Below are 21195 nucleotides of genomic sequence, written 5' to 3' on the forward strand. Positions count from 1 at the left end.
TGAGCACTATGAAACATTCAAATAATATAGATGTGTATAAAATAAAAAGTGAAAGCGCTCCCTTTAAATCACTGTTATCAGAGGGAGCAACTACATATAATTTGAGGTTGGAAGAACATAAACATCTTTTATTATTTGTCTTCATGTTTAGATCTTTAATTCAGTCATATTTTACAATTATGAAACCTGTAAAAAGGGCTCCTTTCAAATTTCAAGTTTATTTTTCTCTAATCTAGCTTGCAGGAAAGGGGTTTCAGGAGCTATTTTACCGAAAACCGAAGGGAAATTGCCAGCTAAAGACGCACATCTTTTGGCAGACGCATGTGCTCGGCACTTTGTATACAGCGTGTGATTTCCTCCTCAAGAGAGTTTTAAACTCCCGATTATAAAGAAAGAAACTAGGTGTTACGTAAGATTACGTAAGGCAAGTACCCCGTACTGCCGGGATCGCAAGAGACCGAACAGGCCAGAAGCCGAGAGCAGCGTTTAACGCACCAAACACCACCCCCACTTTCCAAACTCTCGCGACAGTTGTGCGTCATCCGGGAGCGCCGGTGGCCTGGACTGTCGTGGGGCCTGCGACGCGCGGAGCTTTGCTCGGAGGTGCTGTCTCACCCGTGAGGCGGAGAAGCAGGCCAGCCCCGCGCTCGATTGAACCTGCAGTCCCCGGCCTCCTACCACAATGGAGTACCTCATCGGCATCCAGGGTCCCGACTATGTCCTTGTCGCCTCCGACCGGGTGGCTGCTAGCAATATTGTCCAGATGAAGGATGGTGAGAGGAAGCAGGGGAGGCCAGGCCGGGCCTGGGTATAGGGACAGCCGGGAGGAGTTCGTGGGAGGTTGGGGAGTACCGGGGAGGTCTTGGGCATGGAACCCCGACTGCCCTGGTCAGCTCTTGCGTAGTTTTAGAATTAAGAGACAGGCAGACGGGCTTGGGGCCTTGACTTTGTCTCCTCCCAGGGTTCCTGGGTCAGTACTGTGCTCCAGCTTTAGCTGAATGCTTGCTAGGCGAGAGTTGCTTAAGGGAACTCAGTGTAAGTGTTTAAGCGCCAGCCCGGCTCCAGGATTCCTAGACCCCCTAGTCTCTGATAAATTTCTTGTTGTCGGTGCTGAAGAGGTTAGATGGTGACAGCATAAGGTGGGATCCTGGGGAGAGTGGGAGATTGTGGGACTAGAAACTTGCTATTTCCCTTCCACTGTCTGTATCTTCCCTAGTCTTAGCTCTGATCCTTCTCTTTCGGGGCACTGGCTACCTAGTTTTCCTTGTATTTAAGTAGCTAGTGGAGGTAGGAATCTGGAGCCCCGTCACTCATTTGCCTTATGACTTTGTACAAGCTTTTTCGCAGTGCCCAAATTTCCTCATCTGCTAAATCAGGGTTAGTAACACCAACCTCAAAAGCTTGTTGAGAGGATTGAGTTGAAAAAGTTTTGTGCAGATGTTTAACACTATGACAGATACTTGGTAGTAAACATACTGAGCGCTCCTATACGTGTTATTTTAAGCAGTTTACATTAATTCATTTAACCTTTTGAAATGGATGCTGTCACATTGACAGTTCTGAAGTTAAGAAACTTGCTTAAGGCCTCAGGTGACAGAACCCAGGTTCAGACCTGTGCAGTTTGACTGCATATTTTTGAAAGATTTTGGTTGCTTGTCTGCGGAATCTTAAGAGTGCGTTTTCACAATTCATAGTTATCCTACTTTTGAAAAAGTATTACCTGTTGGCCCAGATGATTTAATGTTCATTCGACAAATAGGTTTGGGGCCCCCATATGTCTGTTATAGTGCTAGGTGCTGAAGGGATGCAAAGAAAAATAAGATGTGGCCCTAGAAGTTACAGTTTAATAAGGGATTCAGATATATGTACAAATAATTATAACACAAGCTAGAAACTGATGCTGCATATGAAAAGTACATTCAAACTTCTCAGGTAGTGCAGAGAAAGCAGAGATTGTTTTTATCTACTCCAGAGGAAGAAGGGATCTACAACTAGATCTCTAGTTGTAGAGACTAGGGACGGCTTTGAGGGCAGGTAACAGTTCATTCTTGGCTTAAGGAAAGGAAAATTGTCAAACTGTTAAACATTTATGGTGTGGATTGTGTTCATTAAGTCAAATTACTTTATGAAATTCCATGATTAGTTTGTAGAAGTTTTACTGGTAAACCGTGTTTTCCAAAGGAGTCAATTTGTTTTTTAAGGGTAAATCTGTCCATTATTTTGAATACTAAGGCCTTTGACATGCAAGTGAGTTTAGCATGAAGTAGTTTAGCAGTAACAAATTCACTACATTTATAGGTGTTCTGTTTCTTCACAATAATATATACGAAGCCACTTCAAAAAATAGAATGTGTTTTAAGCCCACTTACATACACAGTGCTTTTAGGTGTTACAGGGTATGCAATGTACTTGGTATAATCATACAGGAGTCTAAGACATTAAGAAAACCAGGAAATAAATATTACAAGATGATTTTGTATGATAAAAAGAAGTATCACCAGTGAGTATTAGGTTAGCTTTTAAATTAATGGTTTCAAAAGTGAATCCTTATGGTATTCAGAGAAATCACTGTGGTATAGAAGGAAGATGAATTTGAGTTAGTTCTTTAAAAATGGTTGAAAATAATTGTATTTAGCTCTAATTTTCCCTATGGTGTTTTCAGATATAAAAATGTTTATGATAGAAGCTTTGGAATTGTGTAAGGACTTTTTTCTTCCTTTAATTTCGTGAAGAAACTATGTAGGGTAGGCTGAAAATGAATTAACCTTTTGCGATTCATTATTCTTCTGGTATAAAATGAGAGTATCGCTTCCAATCAGTTTTTTGGTTTGTTGCTGTAAGATATTTTGATACTATAGAGAAGGTGTTTCCCAGAGATTGCTTGCTTGTTAAAGTGGCACAATATTTCAGTTTGGTTATATGCCACATTTTATTTCTCTTATCTTCTGGCCTGTATAGAATTGCTTTTAAATTTCTCACAGTACCTCAGCTCACGCAGATTGCTCTTTTTTTCCCCTGAATTCCTGTAGCATGTATAATCTGAACTACATTGTCTCACACTGAGTATGATAATGTTGTACACGTACAGTTTTCCCCACCTATGAGTTAGGCAGGGGTAGGTGACAGTATCTTCATTTTACACACTCGGAAACTGGCTTAGAAAGGGCAGATAATTTGCTCAAGTTCAGACTTGAGCTCAACTAGGCTTGCTCACGGAGAAGGCAATGGCACCCCACTCCAGCACTCTTTTTTTTTTTTTAATTTAATTTAATTTTATTTTTTAATACTCCAGCACTTTTGCCTGGAAAATCCCATGGATGGAGGAGCCTGGTGGGCCGCAGTCCATGGGCTCGCGAAGAGTCAGACATGACTGAGCGACTTCCTTTTCACTTTTCACTTTCATGCATTGGAGAAGGAAATGGCAACCCACTCCAGTGTTCTTGCCTGGAGAATCCCAGGGACGGGGGAGCCTGGTGGGCTGCTGTCTCTGGGGTCTCATAGAGTCGGACACGACTGAAGCGACTTAGCAGCAGCAGCAGCAACAGACTTGCTCAACCCAGACTACGAACATCTCCTGGGTTCCAGTCTAGAGTATTGTATGCTTATGTTGTTTATTTTGTTGTCCACTTGTGTCCTGTATGTGGATCTTGTGTGTTCTTTTTTAAGGATCAGAAATTGCCTTGAGCTACATAGCCTGTTTCCTGCATGATTTAGGGAGTCATTAGCATATTCTTTTTTTCCTTTTAATACCCCCTTCACCAATCACTATACAATGCATGTTTAAAAAACACTTATTTTGGCCTTGAATTAAGTTCATTTCAAAATTGAACAGTTGAAGAGTTTACTGTTTCAAAATTTAGCATTTCTTCTAAGTATAACATAAATTCTTTGTAAACAGGCCCCCCGCCCGATATGAAGCTTTTTTCTCATTATGACAATAAACATATTAAGTAGTGTTTTCTTACAAAGATGATTCATATGAAGTATAAACATTGTAGGAAATATTCATAAGCATAATGAAATAAATAAAAATTGCCCATACTTCTGCAACTGCAGGAACTCAGATGCTAGCGGAGTCTAATCCCCTTTGGTGCTTTTTCTTTGCATAAATGATTTATCTATACGTGAATTTTTTCTTTCATAAACAGTCTTTAAATCTTTAAAGTCATAGTCTTTAAATCTCCTGTAGCCTTTAACAAATAAAAGTGTTTCAATCCAGGAGTTTCAAGGCAGCTTGATACAATCTACAGGCGCATTTTAGGTGCACTTCCCCCCTAAAGTCTAGGAAACCTTATTACTGGTATCTCCAGTTCTCAAATACTTGTGAAGTATTTGACTATAGCATTTGTTTTTTAAATCCTGTTAAAGAGATTTTGACGTTTCAAAAGCTTTCAAACAGGAAGCATGTCTCCCAGCGAAGATTATTCAGCACTATTTGAAAAATGAAAAGTGAAAGTGAGAGTAAGATAGGGAGATTTAGCTTTTTTCTGAAGCTATGGACTGAATATGGAGTTTTCTTCCTTGGGCACTAATTTCTATCTGAATATTTATTTATCTGTTTAATCTGAATGTGTCTGGTTCAGCTAGATAAGATTAGAGTATTGGGATTTTTGAGGTATTTTTTAAATAGCTTAGTGCAATGTTTGTTAGGATTTTTGCTTTGGCACTCATTGTAACTTTCTCTTTGCTTTGTAAATGGAGTTGGTTTACTTTTTTAGGTGATTTATATTCTTAGTTGATTTTTTGTTCTTCCTTGAGATGGTTTCTTAATTGCAGCATTGATTCTTTTCATATATGCTTTTGTTTATATAATAATTTGCATTCATATTTGTAGAGACATTTCAGGATTTTGGAATCTTGAGCCTAAAGATAATGGCCATTGGCTTGATTCCTTCAGTTTCTTTAGTTGTTGTTCATTGCATTTCAAGTGCCTTAATGTTTTTATGTGTATTTTCAGTTATATTCTCCACCTGAAATTGATGTTAATAAAATATGCAAATGAATTTAACCTGGAGAGTGAAAGAAAGTAATTGATAGAGTTGCCCATCAAAGTCTTCATAAAACAGTTATTCATAAAATTCAATATGGTAATTGATAAGCCTGTTTGTAGTTGCCATGTAATAAGAACAATTTTCTGCTTAGATAATTTCTAACACTGTGTGTTTTTTCTTTGAGCAGATCATGACAAGATGTTTAAGATGAGTGAAAAAATCTTACTCCTGTGTGTTGGAGAGGCTGGAGACACTGTACAGTTTGCAGAATATATTCAGAAAAACGTGCAGCTCTATAAGATGCGAAATGGTGGGTAATACTTAGAATGTGGCTCTGGTGGTTTTGTCTTTAAAGTGTACTGAAAGAGAATATTCTATACTGGCAGTTCTATACATGTGCTCTTATTTTTATTTGAGTCTTACTATTTTTAAAGCCTTAGTTAGATCCTCCTTCTGGTCCTAAGGATTTTCTACAAAAATCCCAGAGCAGAAAAGAGAACTATTATAACACAGATACATGGGGGATAAAAATAACCCCACCTTGAAAAATGAGCATGATGATACAAGATTTTTAAGTGTTAGAGAATGTGACTTGAGCTACAGTATGTACGAAATCTCAGAACTAAAAGACCTAAGTTAAACTTGGTTATACTGTTTTTTTATGTGACAAATCACTTATCCACTCTGGACCTTTACTTTCTTTATCACTAAAATGGCATTATTGGGAATTCCCTGGCAGTCCAGTGGTTGGGATTCTGTACTTCATTGTAGAGGGGATTGGTTCAGTCCCTTGTTGGGGAACTAAGATCCCACAAGCTGTGCAGCGTAGTCAAAAAATAAATAAATAGTATTGTTATAATAATATTAATGAATAGTATGTATGAAAATGCTTTGTAAACTTTAGACTCTGTGTAATTATAGAAGATTTACTGTGTCATAAAAAGGTTCTGCCTTGCCTCTCTGGTAGGTTCTTGTCTAGGGAGATAATTAGAATTTTTGTGAGATATTTTGTGAACTCTCTGGAGCTAATAAACTCTTATCCACTGGGAAAGCCTTCCTGTGAAATAATAGCCACTAGCCCTTTGATCCAAGGAAGTTTATAGTGATGCTTCAGCAGAAAAGAACCTTCCTTCCAGTTACTTATTTCACAGTGTAATAATACTGTTATGCTGCTGCTGCTGCTGCTGCTGCTGCTAAGTCGCTTCAGTCGTGTCCGACGCTGTGCGACCCCATGGACTGCAGCCTGCCAGGCTTCTCCGTCCATGGGATTCTCCAGGCAAGAACACTGGAGTGGGTTGCCATTTCCTTCTCCCCATTTTACTTATAGAAAGGTGAAATATTATATAATATGTCAAAAATGAAAATGAACCTCAAGATGTGCAATAAATGGTTTCTTTACAAACTTAGGGACATTGATTCCTATTGCTGCTATTTTACTCAATCATGAAGCCCATTTTTGGAGAAAACTATATATGTATATGTTAGAGCTAGGAGATGCAATGTTTAATAAGTAATATTTAAAATAATTAAATATTGAAAGAATTTTTAAAGACTTTCAGTACAACTTTTCTTAGAAGTGGGGAGAGAAGGTAGATTAACAAAATACATTTTTATAAAACTCGAGATTTTCTTCCTTATACTTTCATTTTTCACCTTAATTTGATAGAACTAGTATAAATTAAGGAGCTTAATTTTAATATAATTGAATGTGTAAAGTAACTGGTTATGATCCATTTGTATAGTTTTTTAGGTGGCAAGCTTAGCATCATGCATTCAGTTCTATAAATATTTTTGAGGGCCTCATCCACGTTAAGCCATCTGCCTAATATCACAGAGAATTCAAAGATGAATAAGGCTCAGTTCCTGCCATTAAGAAACCTAAAGTACATGGTATTTAGGTTTAAGCAAGTTTAGAATACTTTTTTTTAAACTTTTTATTTCCTAATGGGATATAACCAACTAGCAATACTGTGCTGGTTTCAGGTGCAGCAGGGAAGGGCCTCAGCAGCACAAGTACCTGTGTCTTTTCTCCCCCAAGCTCCCCTCCTCTTCAGGCTGCCACATAACACTGAGTGGAGTGCCGTGTGTGAAATACTTTAATCATTATTTTTAATGACTACTTGTTGTCTACATGACCCCCATGAAGGATCCCGGTGTTTCTGAAGTACAGTTGGTAGAGCAATACTTCCCTGTCCTGGCCCAGAAGAGGGCAGAGTAATAAACAAGAGTTTCTGTTACATAATTCTCAGGGTCTAAAGTCAATGCATAAAACACAAATTGTATATGGTTAAAATTGCCCTTAAAACTCCTTAAGTTACCTATCGAATATATTTTGTGTATGTGCTGCTGCTAAGTCACTTCACTCATGTCCAACTTTGTGTGACCCCATACACAGCAGCCCACCAGGCTCCCCCGTCCCTGGGACTCTCCAGGCAAGAACACTGGAGTGGGTTGCCATTTCCTTCTCCAGTGCATGAAAATGAAAAGTGAAAGTGAAGTCGCTCAGTCATGTCCGACTCTTAGCGACCCCATGGACTGCAGCCTACCAGGCTCCTCCATCCATGGGATTTTCCAGGCAGGAGTACAGGAGTGGGGTGCCATTGCCTTCTCCAGTTTGTCTATGTAACCCTATACAATATAGCTTGTGCATTTAAAATTCAATCAGTTCAGTTCAGTAGCTCAGTCGTGTCCGACTCGTTGCGACCCCATGGACTGCAGCACGCCAGGCCTCTCTGTCCGTCACCAACTCCCGGAGTTTACTCAAACTCCTGTCCATTGAGTCGGTGATGCCATCCAACCATCTCATCCTCTGTCGTCCCATTCTCCTCCTGCCCTCAATCCTTCCTAGCATCAGGGTCTTCTCGAATGAGTCATCTCTTCGCATCGGGTGACCAAAGTATTGGAGTTTCAGCTTCAACATCAGTCCTTCCAGTGAACACCCAGGACTGATCTCCTTTAGGATGGACTGGTTGGATCTCCTTCAGTCCAAGGGACTCAATAACTGAGCCATAAGGGAGAGAAAGAAAATCTATATGCAGATGGTCAGGCATCAGACTTTTCTGCCTTTTAAGATAATTGTGAAATCCTTAGCACTGTTTAGAGAGTTAGATAGAGAATCGACAAGTATTCCTGCTTGTTCAGAGTTGTTTTCATTATAGTTTGACATGAACTAATAGACTTGTAAGGATGAATTTCAGTAATATATGTGAAAGCACCTAGTGTAAGCTCTGAAACATAATAGCTGTTCAGTAAATATTTGTTAGAATTTTAATCTACATCTTACCTGATGTGACACTGGTATTGCGAATGTTGTAGGAAATAATCCCATGCAGTCTTTCCAAGCTGGCATTCTTGTGGGTCTGCTGAGTTGTGGGTCGTTCTTGTGATTTTTGACACTAGCCCTATTTTATGGTGGAGTGTTAACGTCCAGAGTGTGTTACTAAGGCACATCTGATGCCATGCCTCTGGGCTGTACTTTGCTTGGCATTACAACTTTATTTAGAGGTTTTATGCTGGAGAGCCTCTATTTTTAAAATGTTACAGATAGCTGTAGAAGCAATTTTTTCCCTGTGGCTTGTGCTTTTGAAAATCACATTACGCTTCTTAATAAAATTACTTCACTTAAAGAAAACCTTATAAAGTATGACTGAGGCTATTCTAATTTCCAGCCTCTCTTTCGCAGTATCTTTTTAAAATAAACTAAAAACATTATCATCTCAAAACCTCTTTCTTTTTTATATACATATAAAACATCTGTATATATTTGTACCTCTTTCCTTCTACAGAGGAAACCACAGTCTGTTGCTGAATGAATAGCTTAATTAGGAGGATGAATTCAATCTCACTGTAGAATACTTACCTTGGTTCTGTTTTATGCCCAGTAATCAATGCCGGTACTAACTAGCTATTTCCCAGCTGTTGACAAAGGCTACCCACTCCAGTCGTCTTTCCCTTCTCCAGGGGATCTTCCCAACCCAGGGATCAAACCCAGGTCTCCCGCATTGCAGTATTCTGGCCTGGAGAATTCCAGGGACTGTATAGTCCACGGGGTCGCAAATGGGACTCGAGCAACTTTCACTTTCAGTTTTCAACTGTTGACAAGTATGTATCTCTTGTACCAGGTTATGAACTGTCTCCCACGGCAGCAGCTAATTTCACTCGCCGAAACCTGGCCGACTATCTTCGGAGTCGGGTAAGCAATACAGCAAGCAGCCTTAGGAACAGAGAAATCTATGCTTCTTGTCTATTCCTGTTACACACGAGTAGTATCTTTGCCCTTATTTGGCCGTTCTGAGCCCTTCCTATTGCTACTTGGTATTCTTCAGTCTTGTGGGATTTGTTTTTTCTTTCTGCATAGTTGCTAATTAAAGCCCAGAGGGTGAACATAACAGTTGGCAGAGAATTTGGAGGGGGTAAACCAACAGGAAGGTCTGGCAATGGCCTTTTAATTTTCAGTGTTTTCACAGCAAACTATGTTTCTTAATTCCTATGGTTGGATTATGTGGTGGTGGAGATGAAACCTTAAAATACTATTATATACACATTTTATTTTGAGAGTAACCGTGTCTTTCTGTGACTCTTCTTGCCAGTGCACACAGAATTATTCCTCTTCACTTAGTCTAGCCTTGTTGTTACCTTAGAACTGTCTTTGTTCCATTGACAGCATGTTAAAAGATGCAACATCGTAAAGCTTCAATGAAAAAAGAAAGGGGGAAAAGAGGATTGAATGTATTAAAGATTGTGTAGGATGTGGCAAGAAAGTTTATGATTGCTAAAGGTGTGTATTATTCCCTTCCCACAGGGACTAAGTAAATAGAGCTCTGCCATGTGACTTTACCCCGTGCCTGTTTACTCATCTATGAAATCCTGATAACTTCCTAACCCCACAGGAGTGCTAGGATAATGAGTGCTTGTAAATCAGAATATTTAACATCCATATGACTTTTGCCCAAAGCGTTTTGCTTAATAATTTAATCTACTCACGAGTCTGCTGAGATATATAGTAGTTAATTCTCTATCACTGATAGGAATGAAAGGCATAAAGCGTCAGGAGATTAGCTGCAGGTCAGGCAAAAGCTACAGTAATGGCACCATGATTGCTTGCCTGTCTGCCTTGACAGCTGCTTGGCTTCTCAGCGGTGTTTCTAGAACATATTTTTTTTTTTATCTGTACTTATTTAAGCTGATTTATGACAAATCAAAACAAGTACAGGTTTTGATTTGTTACTTATTACAGATTTTAAAGCAGTTTATTTTCTAGTGTCTAATACTGAATTGAGAACTTCTCAGTAAACAGAATCTCTCTTTGCTAGCTTCCACCAAGGAGTTTGTGCAATATGAAAAATTGTGAAGTTTGAAGAGAAGCTAAAACCAGGATGAATTGGGTAGAGGGGATAAATTTGTATACATTGTTTTAATCTGGGTGAAAGATCAGTGGCCTTTCTTATTTACTCTTCCCCAAGAGAGGTAAATGGATCAGAGACAACCTTTCCTGCTTCTTAGAAGTTCCTGTGGTATTCAATAGAGAGTATACTGTGGCTTGCTGTGTAAAATATCCCTCTGACTTGCCAGGCAAAATTGGAATAAGAATTCCAGCTTTGGGCACAATAAACACTTTGTCTTAAATGCTACAGACATTAAGTGACTTAAGCTCCTTTTAGAATTGAGATAAGAGTGGCAGTGTGCTTTATGCAAATGTAGTGAATCCGGTTAATCTCCTAGCAGAAATGTTTGATGTCTTAACAAATAAATATCCCTTGTAGACAGTGACATGGGGCTCTAGTAGACATTGATTACCTCTGCCTTGTGCTTCTAGATCCAATCCCTGCTCCGCCACCTTCCAATCAAATGCGATTGTTCTAAAATACTAATTCATATTTCAGGCATTTTTTTTATGAGGAGAAAGGTGATGTGGTTTTTCAGTCTTCCCAATAAGTACAAAATCACTAGATTTGGCATTTTTATATAGTCACACCATTTGGCACATAATACTTATTTGAGTCAGCCAGTGCCCATGCATAATTTCATGTCTGTAGCTCAAATTATTTGATCTCCAGTTTGCTATGTGCTGTGCCGTTTGCCAATCTTATATAAATTGGTTCTTTAAGATACAGTTTAGCTTATTGGTTAAATACAGTATCTGGAATTACACTCCCTGGGTTTAAATCTTTGCCCACTGACTTGCTAGCTGTGTCTTTGAACAAATTCTAAGCTTAATTTCCCTACTTATAAAATAATGGTACCTACTTCATGGAGTTACTATGAAGATTAAATGAGGTAATCATACAAAGCTGTTAACACAGTGTATGACACATATACCTAATTAATGCATTCATTTGGTAAATAAATTAATAAACTTTTATTTTTATGGTGCTGTTACTGTTTGGTTAAAGAAGAAATTTGATAGTTAGTTTCCTATGGGAGATTGTTTCTTGTGCTATTTTATATTTTAGTTCAACAATCTGCTAGTAAAGAGTGCTGTTAATAAGGAAAATAGAATTAAACCAACATTGATCATATATTATGTGCTCAGCTTTTTTCTAGATTGACATAGTCTAGCATGGTAGCTACTGGTCATATATGGCTATTTAAATTTAAAATAATTAAAATTATGTATCAGTAGATGAATGGATTAAAAAGATGTGGGGTGTGTATACACACACACACAGTGGAATATTACTCAGCCATAAAAATGAATGGAATCCTGCAATTTGCAACAATATGGATGGACCTAGAGCATACTGTGCTTAATGAAAAAAGTCAGACAAAGACAAATACTCTGTTACCATTTGTATGTGAAATCTAAAAAACAGAATAAATGTATATAGCAAAACAGAAGCAGATTTACAGATACAGAGAACAAACTATTGCTTACCAGTGAGGATAGGAAAGAGAGGAGTGGCAAGTAGGGGCATGGGATTAAGAAGTACAGACTACTATGTATAAAATAAATAAGCAACAAGGATATATTGTAAAACAAGGAAATGGAGCTATTTTATAACTTTAAATGGAGTATAATGTATAAAAATATTGAATCCCTATACTAGACACCTGAAACTGATACAATATTGTAAATCAACTGTGCTTTAATATAAAAACTTGCTTCAATATAATTTAAAATTCAGTTCCTATGTGAGAGTCTCTTGAACTTTGAAAGAGAAATAAACTTTTGTTTCTTTAAAGACTTTGGTTCCTCATTCACATTAGTCACATTTTAAGTGCTCAATGGCCACTTGTGGCTAATGGCTATCATATTGGAAATTATAGATATAAAGTTTGAAAAGTAGTGTAATTGAATGATTCCTGATACAGGAGGTATAGCACCAGCCCTCCCATGAGCTAGATGAAAAACCCTGGGAGAAAGAACATATGGGTAACTTTTATAGTTTCTTTCAGCTCCCAGATAGCATGCTTTAAAGATCTAATGTCAAATACTACAGAACTATAGTAATCAAAACAAGGTGATATTGGCACAAAAACAGACTTATAGATCAATGGAATGGAATAGAGAGCCCAGAAATAAACCCACATACTTGTGGTCAGTTAATTTACAACAAAAGAAGTGAGACTATCCAATGAAGAAAAGACAGTCTTTAGCAAGTGATATTGGAAAAGCTGGACAGTTAAATGTAAATCAGTGAAATTAGAACACTTTCTCACACCATGTACAAAAATAAACTCAAAAATGGTTAAAGACCCAAATATGCAACATGACACCATAAAACTCCTATAAGAGAACATAAACAAAACATTCTTTGACATAAATTATGGCAATATTTTCTTAGATCAGTCTCCCAAGGCAAAAGAAATAAAAGCAAAAATAAAGAAATGGAACCTAATCAACATAAAAGCTTTTGCACAGTGAAGGAAACAATCAGCAAAATAAAAGGCAACCTACGGAATGGGAGAAAATATTTGCACTGACAAGGGGTTAATATCCAAAATATATTAACAGCTCATAAAACTCAATATATAAAAAAAAAATGTAAGTGGGAAGAAGAGTTAAATACACATTTCTCCAGAGAAGATATACAGGTGACCAGCGGACACATGGAAAGATGCTCAACATTGTTAATTATTAGAGAGTGAAAGTCGCTTTCATGGCTGACTCTTTGTGACCTCATGGACTATATAGTCTGTGGGATTTTCCAGGCAAGAATACTAGAGTGGGTAGCCATTCCCTTCTCCAAAGGATCTTCCCTACCCAGGGATCGAACCCAGATCTCCCACATTGCAGGCAGATTGTTTATCAGTTGAGCCATGAGGGAAGCCCAAGAATACTTGAGTGGGTAGCCTATCCCTTCTCCAGCGGGTCTTCATGACCCAGGAATCAAATGGGGATCTCCTGCATTGCAGGTGGATTCTTTTAATTATTAGAGAAATGAGAAAGGCAAATCAAAACTGCATTGAGGTATCACTCACACCAGTCAGAATGGCTATCATCAAAAAGTCTAAAAATAATAGGGATTTCCTTGACGGTCCAGTGTTAGGACTCTGTGCTCCCAATGCAGGGGGCACAGGTTTGATCCCCACTCAGGGAACTAAGATCCCACATGCTGCACAGAACCATCAAAAAATAAAAATAAAAAGTCTACAAATAATAAATGATGGAGAACGTTGGAGAAAAAGGAAATCTTGTACATATTGGTGGGAATGCAAATTAGTGCAGCCACTATGGGAAACAGTAGCCCTAAAAAATTAAAAGTTGCCATATGATCCAGCAACCCCACTCCTGAGTATACAGCCAGAAAAGACAAAAGCTCTAATTCGAAAAGATACACGTACCCCAGTGTTCATTGTAGCACTATTTACAACAGCCAAGATGTGGAAACAGCCCGAGTACCCATCAACAGATGGTTTAAAAAGATGTGGTGTGTATACACAGTGGAATATTACTCAACCATAAAAGAGAATGAAATAATGCCATTTGCAGCAACAAGGATGGACATAGAGAATATCATATTAAGTGAAATAAGTCAGATAGAGAAAGACAACTGGTTTATTGTATCACTTACATGTGAAATCTAAAAAATAATACAAATGAATCTATATACAAAACAGAAACAGACTCACAGACGTGGTTAACAAACATATGGTCGCCAAAGGAGAAAGGGAGGAGTAGGAGTTAAATCAGAAGTATGGGATGAACAGAAACAAACTGCGTGGAATAGATAAGAAACAAGGGTTTTGGAAGAAAAGCTACAAAAAGCCTAGACAGAGTTTTAAAAAGCAGAGACATCACTTTACGGACAAAGGTCTGTATAGTCAAAGCTATGATTTTTCCAGTAGTTATGTATGGATGTGAGAATTGGACCATAAAGAAGGTAGAGTGCCAAAGATTGATGCTTTTGATCTGTGGTGCTGGAGTACAAGGAGATCAAACCAGTCAATCCTAAAGAAAATCAATCCTGAATATTCACTGGAAGGACTAATACTGAAGCTGAAGCTCCAGTACTTTGGCCACCTGACGTGAAGCTCTGGCTCATTGGAAAAGACCCTGATGCTGGGTAAAACTGGGGACAGGAGGAGAGGGAGGTGATAGAGGATGAGATGGTTGAAAGGCATCACCAACTCAATGGACATGAATCTGAGCAAACTCTGGGAGATAGTGAAGGATAGGGAAGCCTAGCATTCTGTAGTCCATGGGGTCATAAAGAGTTGGACACAACTTAGTGACTGAACAACAACAGGAAACTATATTCAATATCTTAAAATAACCTATAATGGAAAATAGTCTGAGAAAGTAAATATATATAACTGAAGTCACTTTGCTGTACACCTGAAAAAAACACAAGATTGTAAATTAAAACTATACTTCAGTTTAAAAAAAAAATCTGACATCAAGACCATAACTAGGACTTCCCTGGTGGTCCAGTGGTTAAGAATCCGCCTGCCAATGCAGGGGACATGGATATGATTCCTGGTCCGAGATCTCACATGTCGGGCAACTAAGCCCATATACCACAATTACTAAGCCCACACTCTGTAGCCTATGAGCTGCAACCGTTGAGCCCACGTGCCACAACTCATGAGGCCTGTGTGCCCTAGAGGCCGTGTTCCACAGAGAAGCCGCCGCAGTGAGAAGCCCCTGCACCACAATTAGAGACCAGCCCCCACTCACCACAACTCCAGAAAGCCTGAATGCAGCAACCAAGACCCAGTGCAGCCAAAAATAAATTCCTTTTTTAAAACGACCATAACTAGACTTGAATTTATCTTTTTTTAAGTGAAAGGGTAAGAATATATAGGAAAGAATTTCAGGTATCAATCATTTCTAGAAGTGACTTGTCTCAGCACTCTGGCCTGAATTTGACTGTGTTTAGTCTGGTTAATAGTAGGCAGGTACTGTATGCTCCTGTCCTAGAAAAACCCTGTTGCCTTGAGCCTTCTGTTCAAAGGACAATATTGTCCTCTTGCCTTTGGTGGCTGACACAAAGACATCATCTGTTGATTGGTATTGGTGAGGTCATGTGATCTTGTGAACAGATGGCCCAGGTGAAACCTTGGCTTTGCAGGTTTTGTCCCCTAAACGCAACCAACCATTTGTTACTTGTGATTAAAATATCACTAACAAGGGTAATTTCACAAGCTTTTTGGCAAATGTGGTTAGCAGGATGTGACATGACACAGCACTACTTTCTTCCTGCACGTGCCTTCTCCCTTGAGGCCTCGTCTCCCTGCTCGCCCCATCTCACCCGTGCCCAGGCTTGCCTTCTAGCTCACCTGCTCCAGATGGGCGGCACAGTGGGAGGACACTGGCAAAGGCAGATGTGTTTATTTTCCGGAGACAAAATGTTGTGTTGCTGCAGATGGCAGTGCCTCGGAGCAAATGGCAGCCTTTGACACTGCTGCCACGCAGCCTGGGCATCTTGACAGACAGAGCTGGCTCACTCTTGGTGATGGGGAAATTGGAAAAAAAAACCTCATGGAACTCATGGAGTTTCAGTGCAGTCAATGGTTTTTAAGACCTGGAGAGGTGTTTTCTTCCCTGCCAGACCTCAGTTAGCTAGTCAGCTAGCTGGATTTTCACTATGGGCTAAGAGTTATATCTGTTAATTACTTTTGTCTACTAGCCTTAATAGAACATAGAGTAAAAACTTAAATGGCTACATATAGATGGATATTCAGTGGTATTGCAAAATGTGCATTTCAAGTCATATCTCACTGGAATCTCTCAGGGTTGGAAGTGACTCATGTCTGCCCCATTGGAGATACCACCATTCTACTTTTAGTGGTCATTTTGATTATCCAAAGGCCCAGGGACAGATGTGCCCTGAAGTTCAGATGCCTTAATTAATATGACAGCACTTTGTGCTTATAGTGTTTTTCTGCCAAGAATAATAAGAATTCTGACAGCTGCCCTTTTAAGCAGTTTATTTATACAGTCATTAGGGCTTGACTCAGTCCATTAAGGAGACAAAGACTTGGATGTTGAATCATTGCGCCTACTAGTTTCCTAGGAAAAAAATGACTTAAGAACATCCTTTTCTGAAAGTTACTAGCTTTATCAGGAAACCTTTTTTCTTTTTTTTTGAATATGTGCTGTTTTTCCCAGTCCTAGCGCTGATAGAGTTAGGAGTTTGCAGGTGTAAAGTCCTCCCCCCTTGCCTTCCCCATCTCTCTCCAGGGGGTTGTATGTGAGAAGGTGTTGCTTTCTCGCTCAGAGAGCATGTATGTGCTACCCTGTTGTATGCCTGCTGTGAGCATAGAGAACCCCTATTCTCCGCTGAGTGGAATGAGCCTATTGGGTGGCCGGGATTGTGTAACCTCATAATGCCAACTTTTCACTTAAAGCATCTTTCCTGTCCACAATGGGGTGAAGCAGTATAAGTAATTGGCCTTAAATTTGTGTTGTTTTGAAACTTGTATCTTGAAAATTATGTGGTTTCCTGTTAGGATTTGGTTTAAGCCATAAGCAGTAGAATACTGTTTTAAAAAGCAGCAAAGTGTTTACCATTAGAAATGCAGATTTACCCCACCTTTTAAGATTGCTTTAAACCAGTGCCTTGGCCTGTGTGGGCATGTCCTCACACATATTCACAGATACAAATACACATGTATCCTGGCATCTTAGTGCTTCTCTTTACCTGTCATGGACCAGGATCATGCAGAGATATGAATTCAGGGGCTGATCCCCAAGGGGCATAGGAAGCCTTTGGAGGGAGAAATAGTTGACTGTTCTATTCTTGACTTTGGTTGTAGTTAAATGTATGTTCACTTTATTCATTAAACCATACGTGTATATTTTATGCATTTTTATGTGAGTGTATTATTTCACCAAAAAAGTTTAATACCATAAAAAGGAAGAGTAAAGGGGTAGGAAAGCATAACACATTTTTTTAAAAGCTAAAAATGGAAAAAAAGTTTCAGACTTACCATTACTTTTGAGTGTAGACAGTAAAGCAGATAGCATGAAGTAGATTGGAAAGAAAAAGGGAAGGGAGAGGAAGTAATCTGAATCTTTATTAACTGAAATACTTGGCCAGAATTTCACATTTCCTTTTCTGATGCCTCCTAATTTGTACAGTATAATATAGCTAAGAAGTTCCATAGGTGCTGCTAGCCATCCATGCAACAGATCTATAGCCTGCACTGTCCCTGGGAGCTGAAGAAATGTGCAAAGCTTAGTATGTGCCTTCAGATGGGGTGGTGGAGAAATAAACAGCTATACTGCAGAGTGACAAGTACTACAATAGCCTTACAGGTAGTTGCTCTGTAAACTGAGCCTAACTTGAGTGTTGAAGGATCAGCTATCATTAGGCTAAGATGAAGCAGAAAGGAACACTGAAAGTGCAGACCTAGAGGAGTGTGAGAGAGGGTTAGGTTGATGGCGGTGGTGGTTTAGTTCCTAAGTCATGTCTAACTCTTGTGACCCTATGGGCTGTAGCCTGCCAGGCTCCCCTATCCATGGGATTCTCCAGACAAGAAAACTGGAGTGGGTTGCCATTTCCTTTGGCACAGTCATTTTCTAATGATGTTTGGGGCAGGCACAAATAGTTTTCTGAGTCTCCTACTACTCGTTTTTCACCTGTTTTAACTAGTGGGGTACTGGATACGAATTAGGGCTTTTCTGATGGTAAAACAAATAGAAATACATAACTTCATATAGTTTTTACTCTAAACACGATATATACAAAATCTGTAATCTAAAGTAGTTTGTTAAATATGGCTCAGGGTTTTAGGGGAATGGTGAAAGATTGAAACTAGAGAGTTAGTCCATGTCATGAAGACTGATAAAAAAAAGCTCTTGTGCTAAAAGCAGTGGGCCTCTCTGGAAGCTTGTTGGCTAAGAGGGGGTTAGCATGATCAGATGAGGTTTGATTAGACCATTGGCCACTCTTTGGTAGATCATTTGGGGAAAGTAGACGGCAGCAGGGGCTCAGTGGTAGAGGATCCACCTGCAGTGCAGGAGACACAGAAGACGCGGGTTTGATCCCTGGGTTGGGAAGACCTCCTGGAGGATGAAATAGTAACCCACTCAGGGTTGTAATACCCAGGCAAGTATTCTTGCCTGAAAAATCCCATGGACAGAGGAGCCTGGCAGGCTAGAGTTAGACATGACTGAGCACAGCACACAGCACAGAAGGAAGCAGGAAAACCCGTGAGGAGCTTTCATGTCCATTATGTTGGGCCTAGGCTGCTGTTGGGGAGCACTGTGTTCTAGTACAAGGGCTTCTAAATAGTCTTTTCCCCAGGATTTTCTAGTTGCTACGGGCATCTGAAAACATACAATTATATGTAGCCCTAAGTAGTTTTTTTTCCAGCGATTTACTTATTAATTCATGGAGATGAATCAGGACACATGCTCAACATTCAAAGATAACTCATGGGTGGGAGTTCCCTGGTGGCCTAGTGGTTAGGATCCTGGGCTTTCACTACCACAAGCCAGGTTCAGTCCCTGGTTGGGAACTGATACACCACAGTTGAGCAGTGTAGCAAACAAAACAACAACCTCAAACAAAGATATTCATGAGCATGTTCACCATATGCAACTTAACATATATCTGCCTTGGGGTGTACAGAGCGGGACTTCGGTCCTGGAATTTTTTGAGAACCGATGAAGGTATATGGAGTCTTATATTGGGTTGGCCAAAAAGTTCATTTGGGTTTTTCTGTAAGCTATTATGGAAAAACTGGAACAAACTTTTTGTCCAACCCAGAATTTTCCCTGGAAACTGCCAGCTGATGAAAAAAAAAAATTCAAGTGACCTTGTTGCAGACATGGTGTTGTTAGTTTTACCATTGCACAATCAGCAATTTTATTTTGATGTTATTTGGGAGAAAGCAGTATTTTTGATTAGCAAGTAAAATTAATGTAGAAAACAAATACTGTGTTAACTAGTTGGTATAATAAGGCAGCTGTGCCATGTTGCATTTCAACTCATTAAATTTCTGAACTTCTAATTACGATGAGATTACAACTCAAACTTGGGGTTAGTGATGGTTTTAGAGAGGTAAAATGTATAGAAATTTCATAATTATTGAGTATAATTTTGCTAAAAATTCATGTATACACAGTATTTAATTTTTTGCTTGTAAAATTCAGATTCAGTTGAGACTTATTAGGCACCTATTATTTACTGGGCCTTCTAGAAACTTTAACACAGATGAGTACTTTTCATTCCTTGCAGCTGTCAGGCAAGCAGGACTGCCCCCATATTCAGATGAGGCACTTGAAAGTTCAAGGCCAAGTGGACTGTCTTTTGTAACACAGCTGTAAAGCACTAAAGCCACATTTGATCTCAAGTCCTTACTTTTCACAAAAACACGTGCCTAACTTTTGGCATATGTCATTTTAAAAATATCATTTTCCAGGGAAACTCTGTATTTCCCCGTATATGTTTGTTACTCACGAGAGCTTCTTTGTGCTCTCATGACGACCTGGGAAGAATATCTCTGCCATGGTGTGTCCTGTGGTAATTGTTTCCTCTGGTGTCTTCCACGTGTGAACATAGGAATGTGTGTTTGTGTAAATGAAACCTTCCAGTTGGCTGACTCATTCAGTCTTCCCTCATAGCTCAGTCAGTAAAGAATCTGCCTGCAGTGCAGGAGACCTGGGTTCAATTCCTGGATTGGGAAGATCCCCTGGAGAAGGAAATGGCAACCCACTCCAGTGCTCTTGCCTGGAGAATCCCATGGACAAACCACGGGGTTACAAAGAGTCGGACACGACTGAGCAGCAGCGAACACTGACCCTTTCATTCAGTCTCATGATTTCAGCTGTACATTATTTTTTCTTTCCAGTTGCTTCTGAACAGCTCAGTTTAAGTCTCATTGGGTCTAAATTGAGTTTTTCACATTTGCTGTACCACCTTTCCCTTTTTTGAGCATCCTCTTAACTCCTCTTTCTCTCTCACCTTCTATTTCACTATTCATTAATTCCTATCTATTCTGCCTTCTAAGTATATTTTATATTCCAGATGTCTCCCTCCATCCCTACTACTTCTGCAGTGTTCTAAGACATGAAAAAAGCTTATATTGGCATGGGAATGGGGATGGTTTTCACTGGTTCCTCCATAGTTTATATACAGAAGCTCTTTTTTTTTTTGGCTCAGCTGCATGGCTTGCAGGATCTCAGTTCCCCAGACAGGGATTGGACCCAGGCCGTGGCAATGAAAGCCTGGAATCCTAACCATTAGGCCACAGGGGACTCCCCTTAAGTTCATATTTCATAGTCTAGGAAGCCAATGACAGTATCGTTCAATTCCTGTTATCTCAGTTCCTCTCTGCTTTCTACTGAAATCACCTCCTTCACTAAGCATACATGTCCCATATTCCCCAGTACCCAAATATTCCCCATTCCTTTGTGTCTTTACCTTCACAAATGCTGTTTCCTCCATCTGAAATCCTTGCTATTCCAGTCTGTCTTGTCAGCTCCTTCCAGATCCAGGTTTCCATCTTCATCACCTGGCATAATGCTTCTCACATAAGTGCCCAATAATACTTATTGAATTTATAATATGTTCACATTCCACATGCAAAAGTGAAGTTGGTTGGGGCATTCCCTCCTTTCATAATTATTCTGTGCAGCCTCAGAGAATTCTCTCAGGATTTGGTTGAAGCCTTTTATAAACTCTCTGATTTTATTTAAAGCATAGTCACCCCTGTTATTAGAAAGAAGAGACTGATGGTTTTCCTTAAAAGAGATTCTTGTCAAAGAGGATTAAAGTCAAGGTGCAAGTGATTCTGTATTGCTTAGGTGTTA

At 39.3% G+C, this 21195-nt stretch overlaps 1 protein-coding gene across 2 annotated transcripts in view; it reads left to right on the plus strand.

Moving 5' to 3' along the window:
* The first annotated feature begins 541 nt into the window (after positions 1-541).
* Positions 542-21195, plus strand: part of PSMB2 (proteasome 20S subunit beta 2) — a 35437-nt gene continuing 14783 nt past the window's right edge. The window contains exons 1-3 of one of the 2 annotated variants that reach the window (XM_044945267.1): positions 542-773; positions 5179-5301; positions 9113-9183. In XM_044945267.1, the coding sequence (XP_044801202.1) occupies positions 683-773; positions 5179-5301; positions 9113-9183 (285 nt within the window). In that variant the 5' untranslated portion in view covers positions 542-682. The remainder of the gene's footprint in view (positions 774-5178; positions 5302-9112; positions 9184-21195) is intronic. The other variant, XM_006051560.4, reaches the window with a different exon arrangement.

Source organism: Bubalus bubalis, chromosome 6, assembly GCF_019923935.1.
Source record: "Bubalus bubalis isolate 160015118507 breed Murrah chromosome 6, NDDB_SH_1, whole genome shotgun sequence".
Lineage (NCBI taxonomy): Eukaryota > Metazoa > Chordata > Mammalia > Artiodactyla > Bovidae > Bubalus > Bubalus bubalis.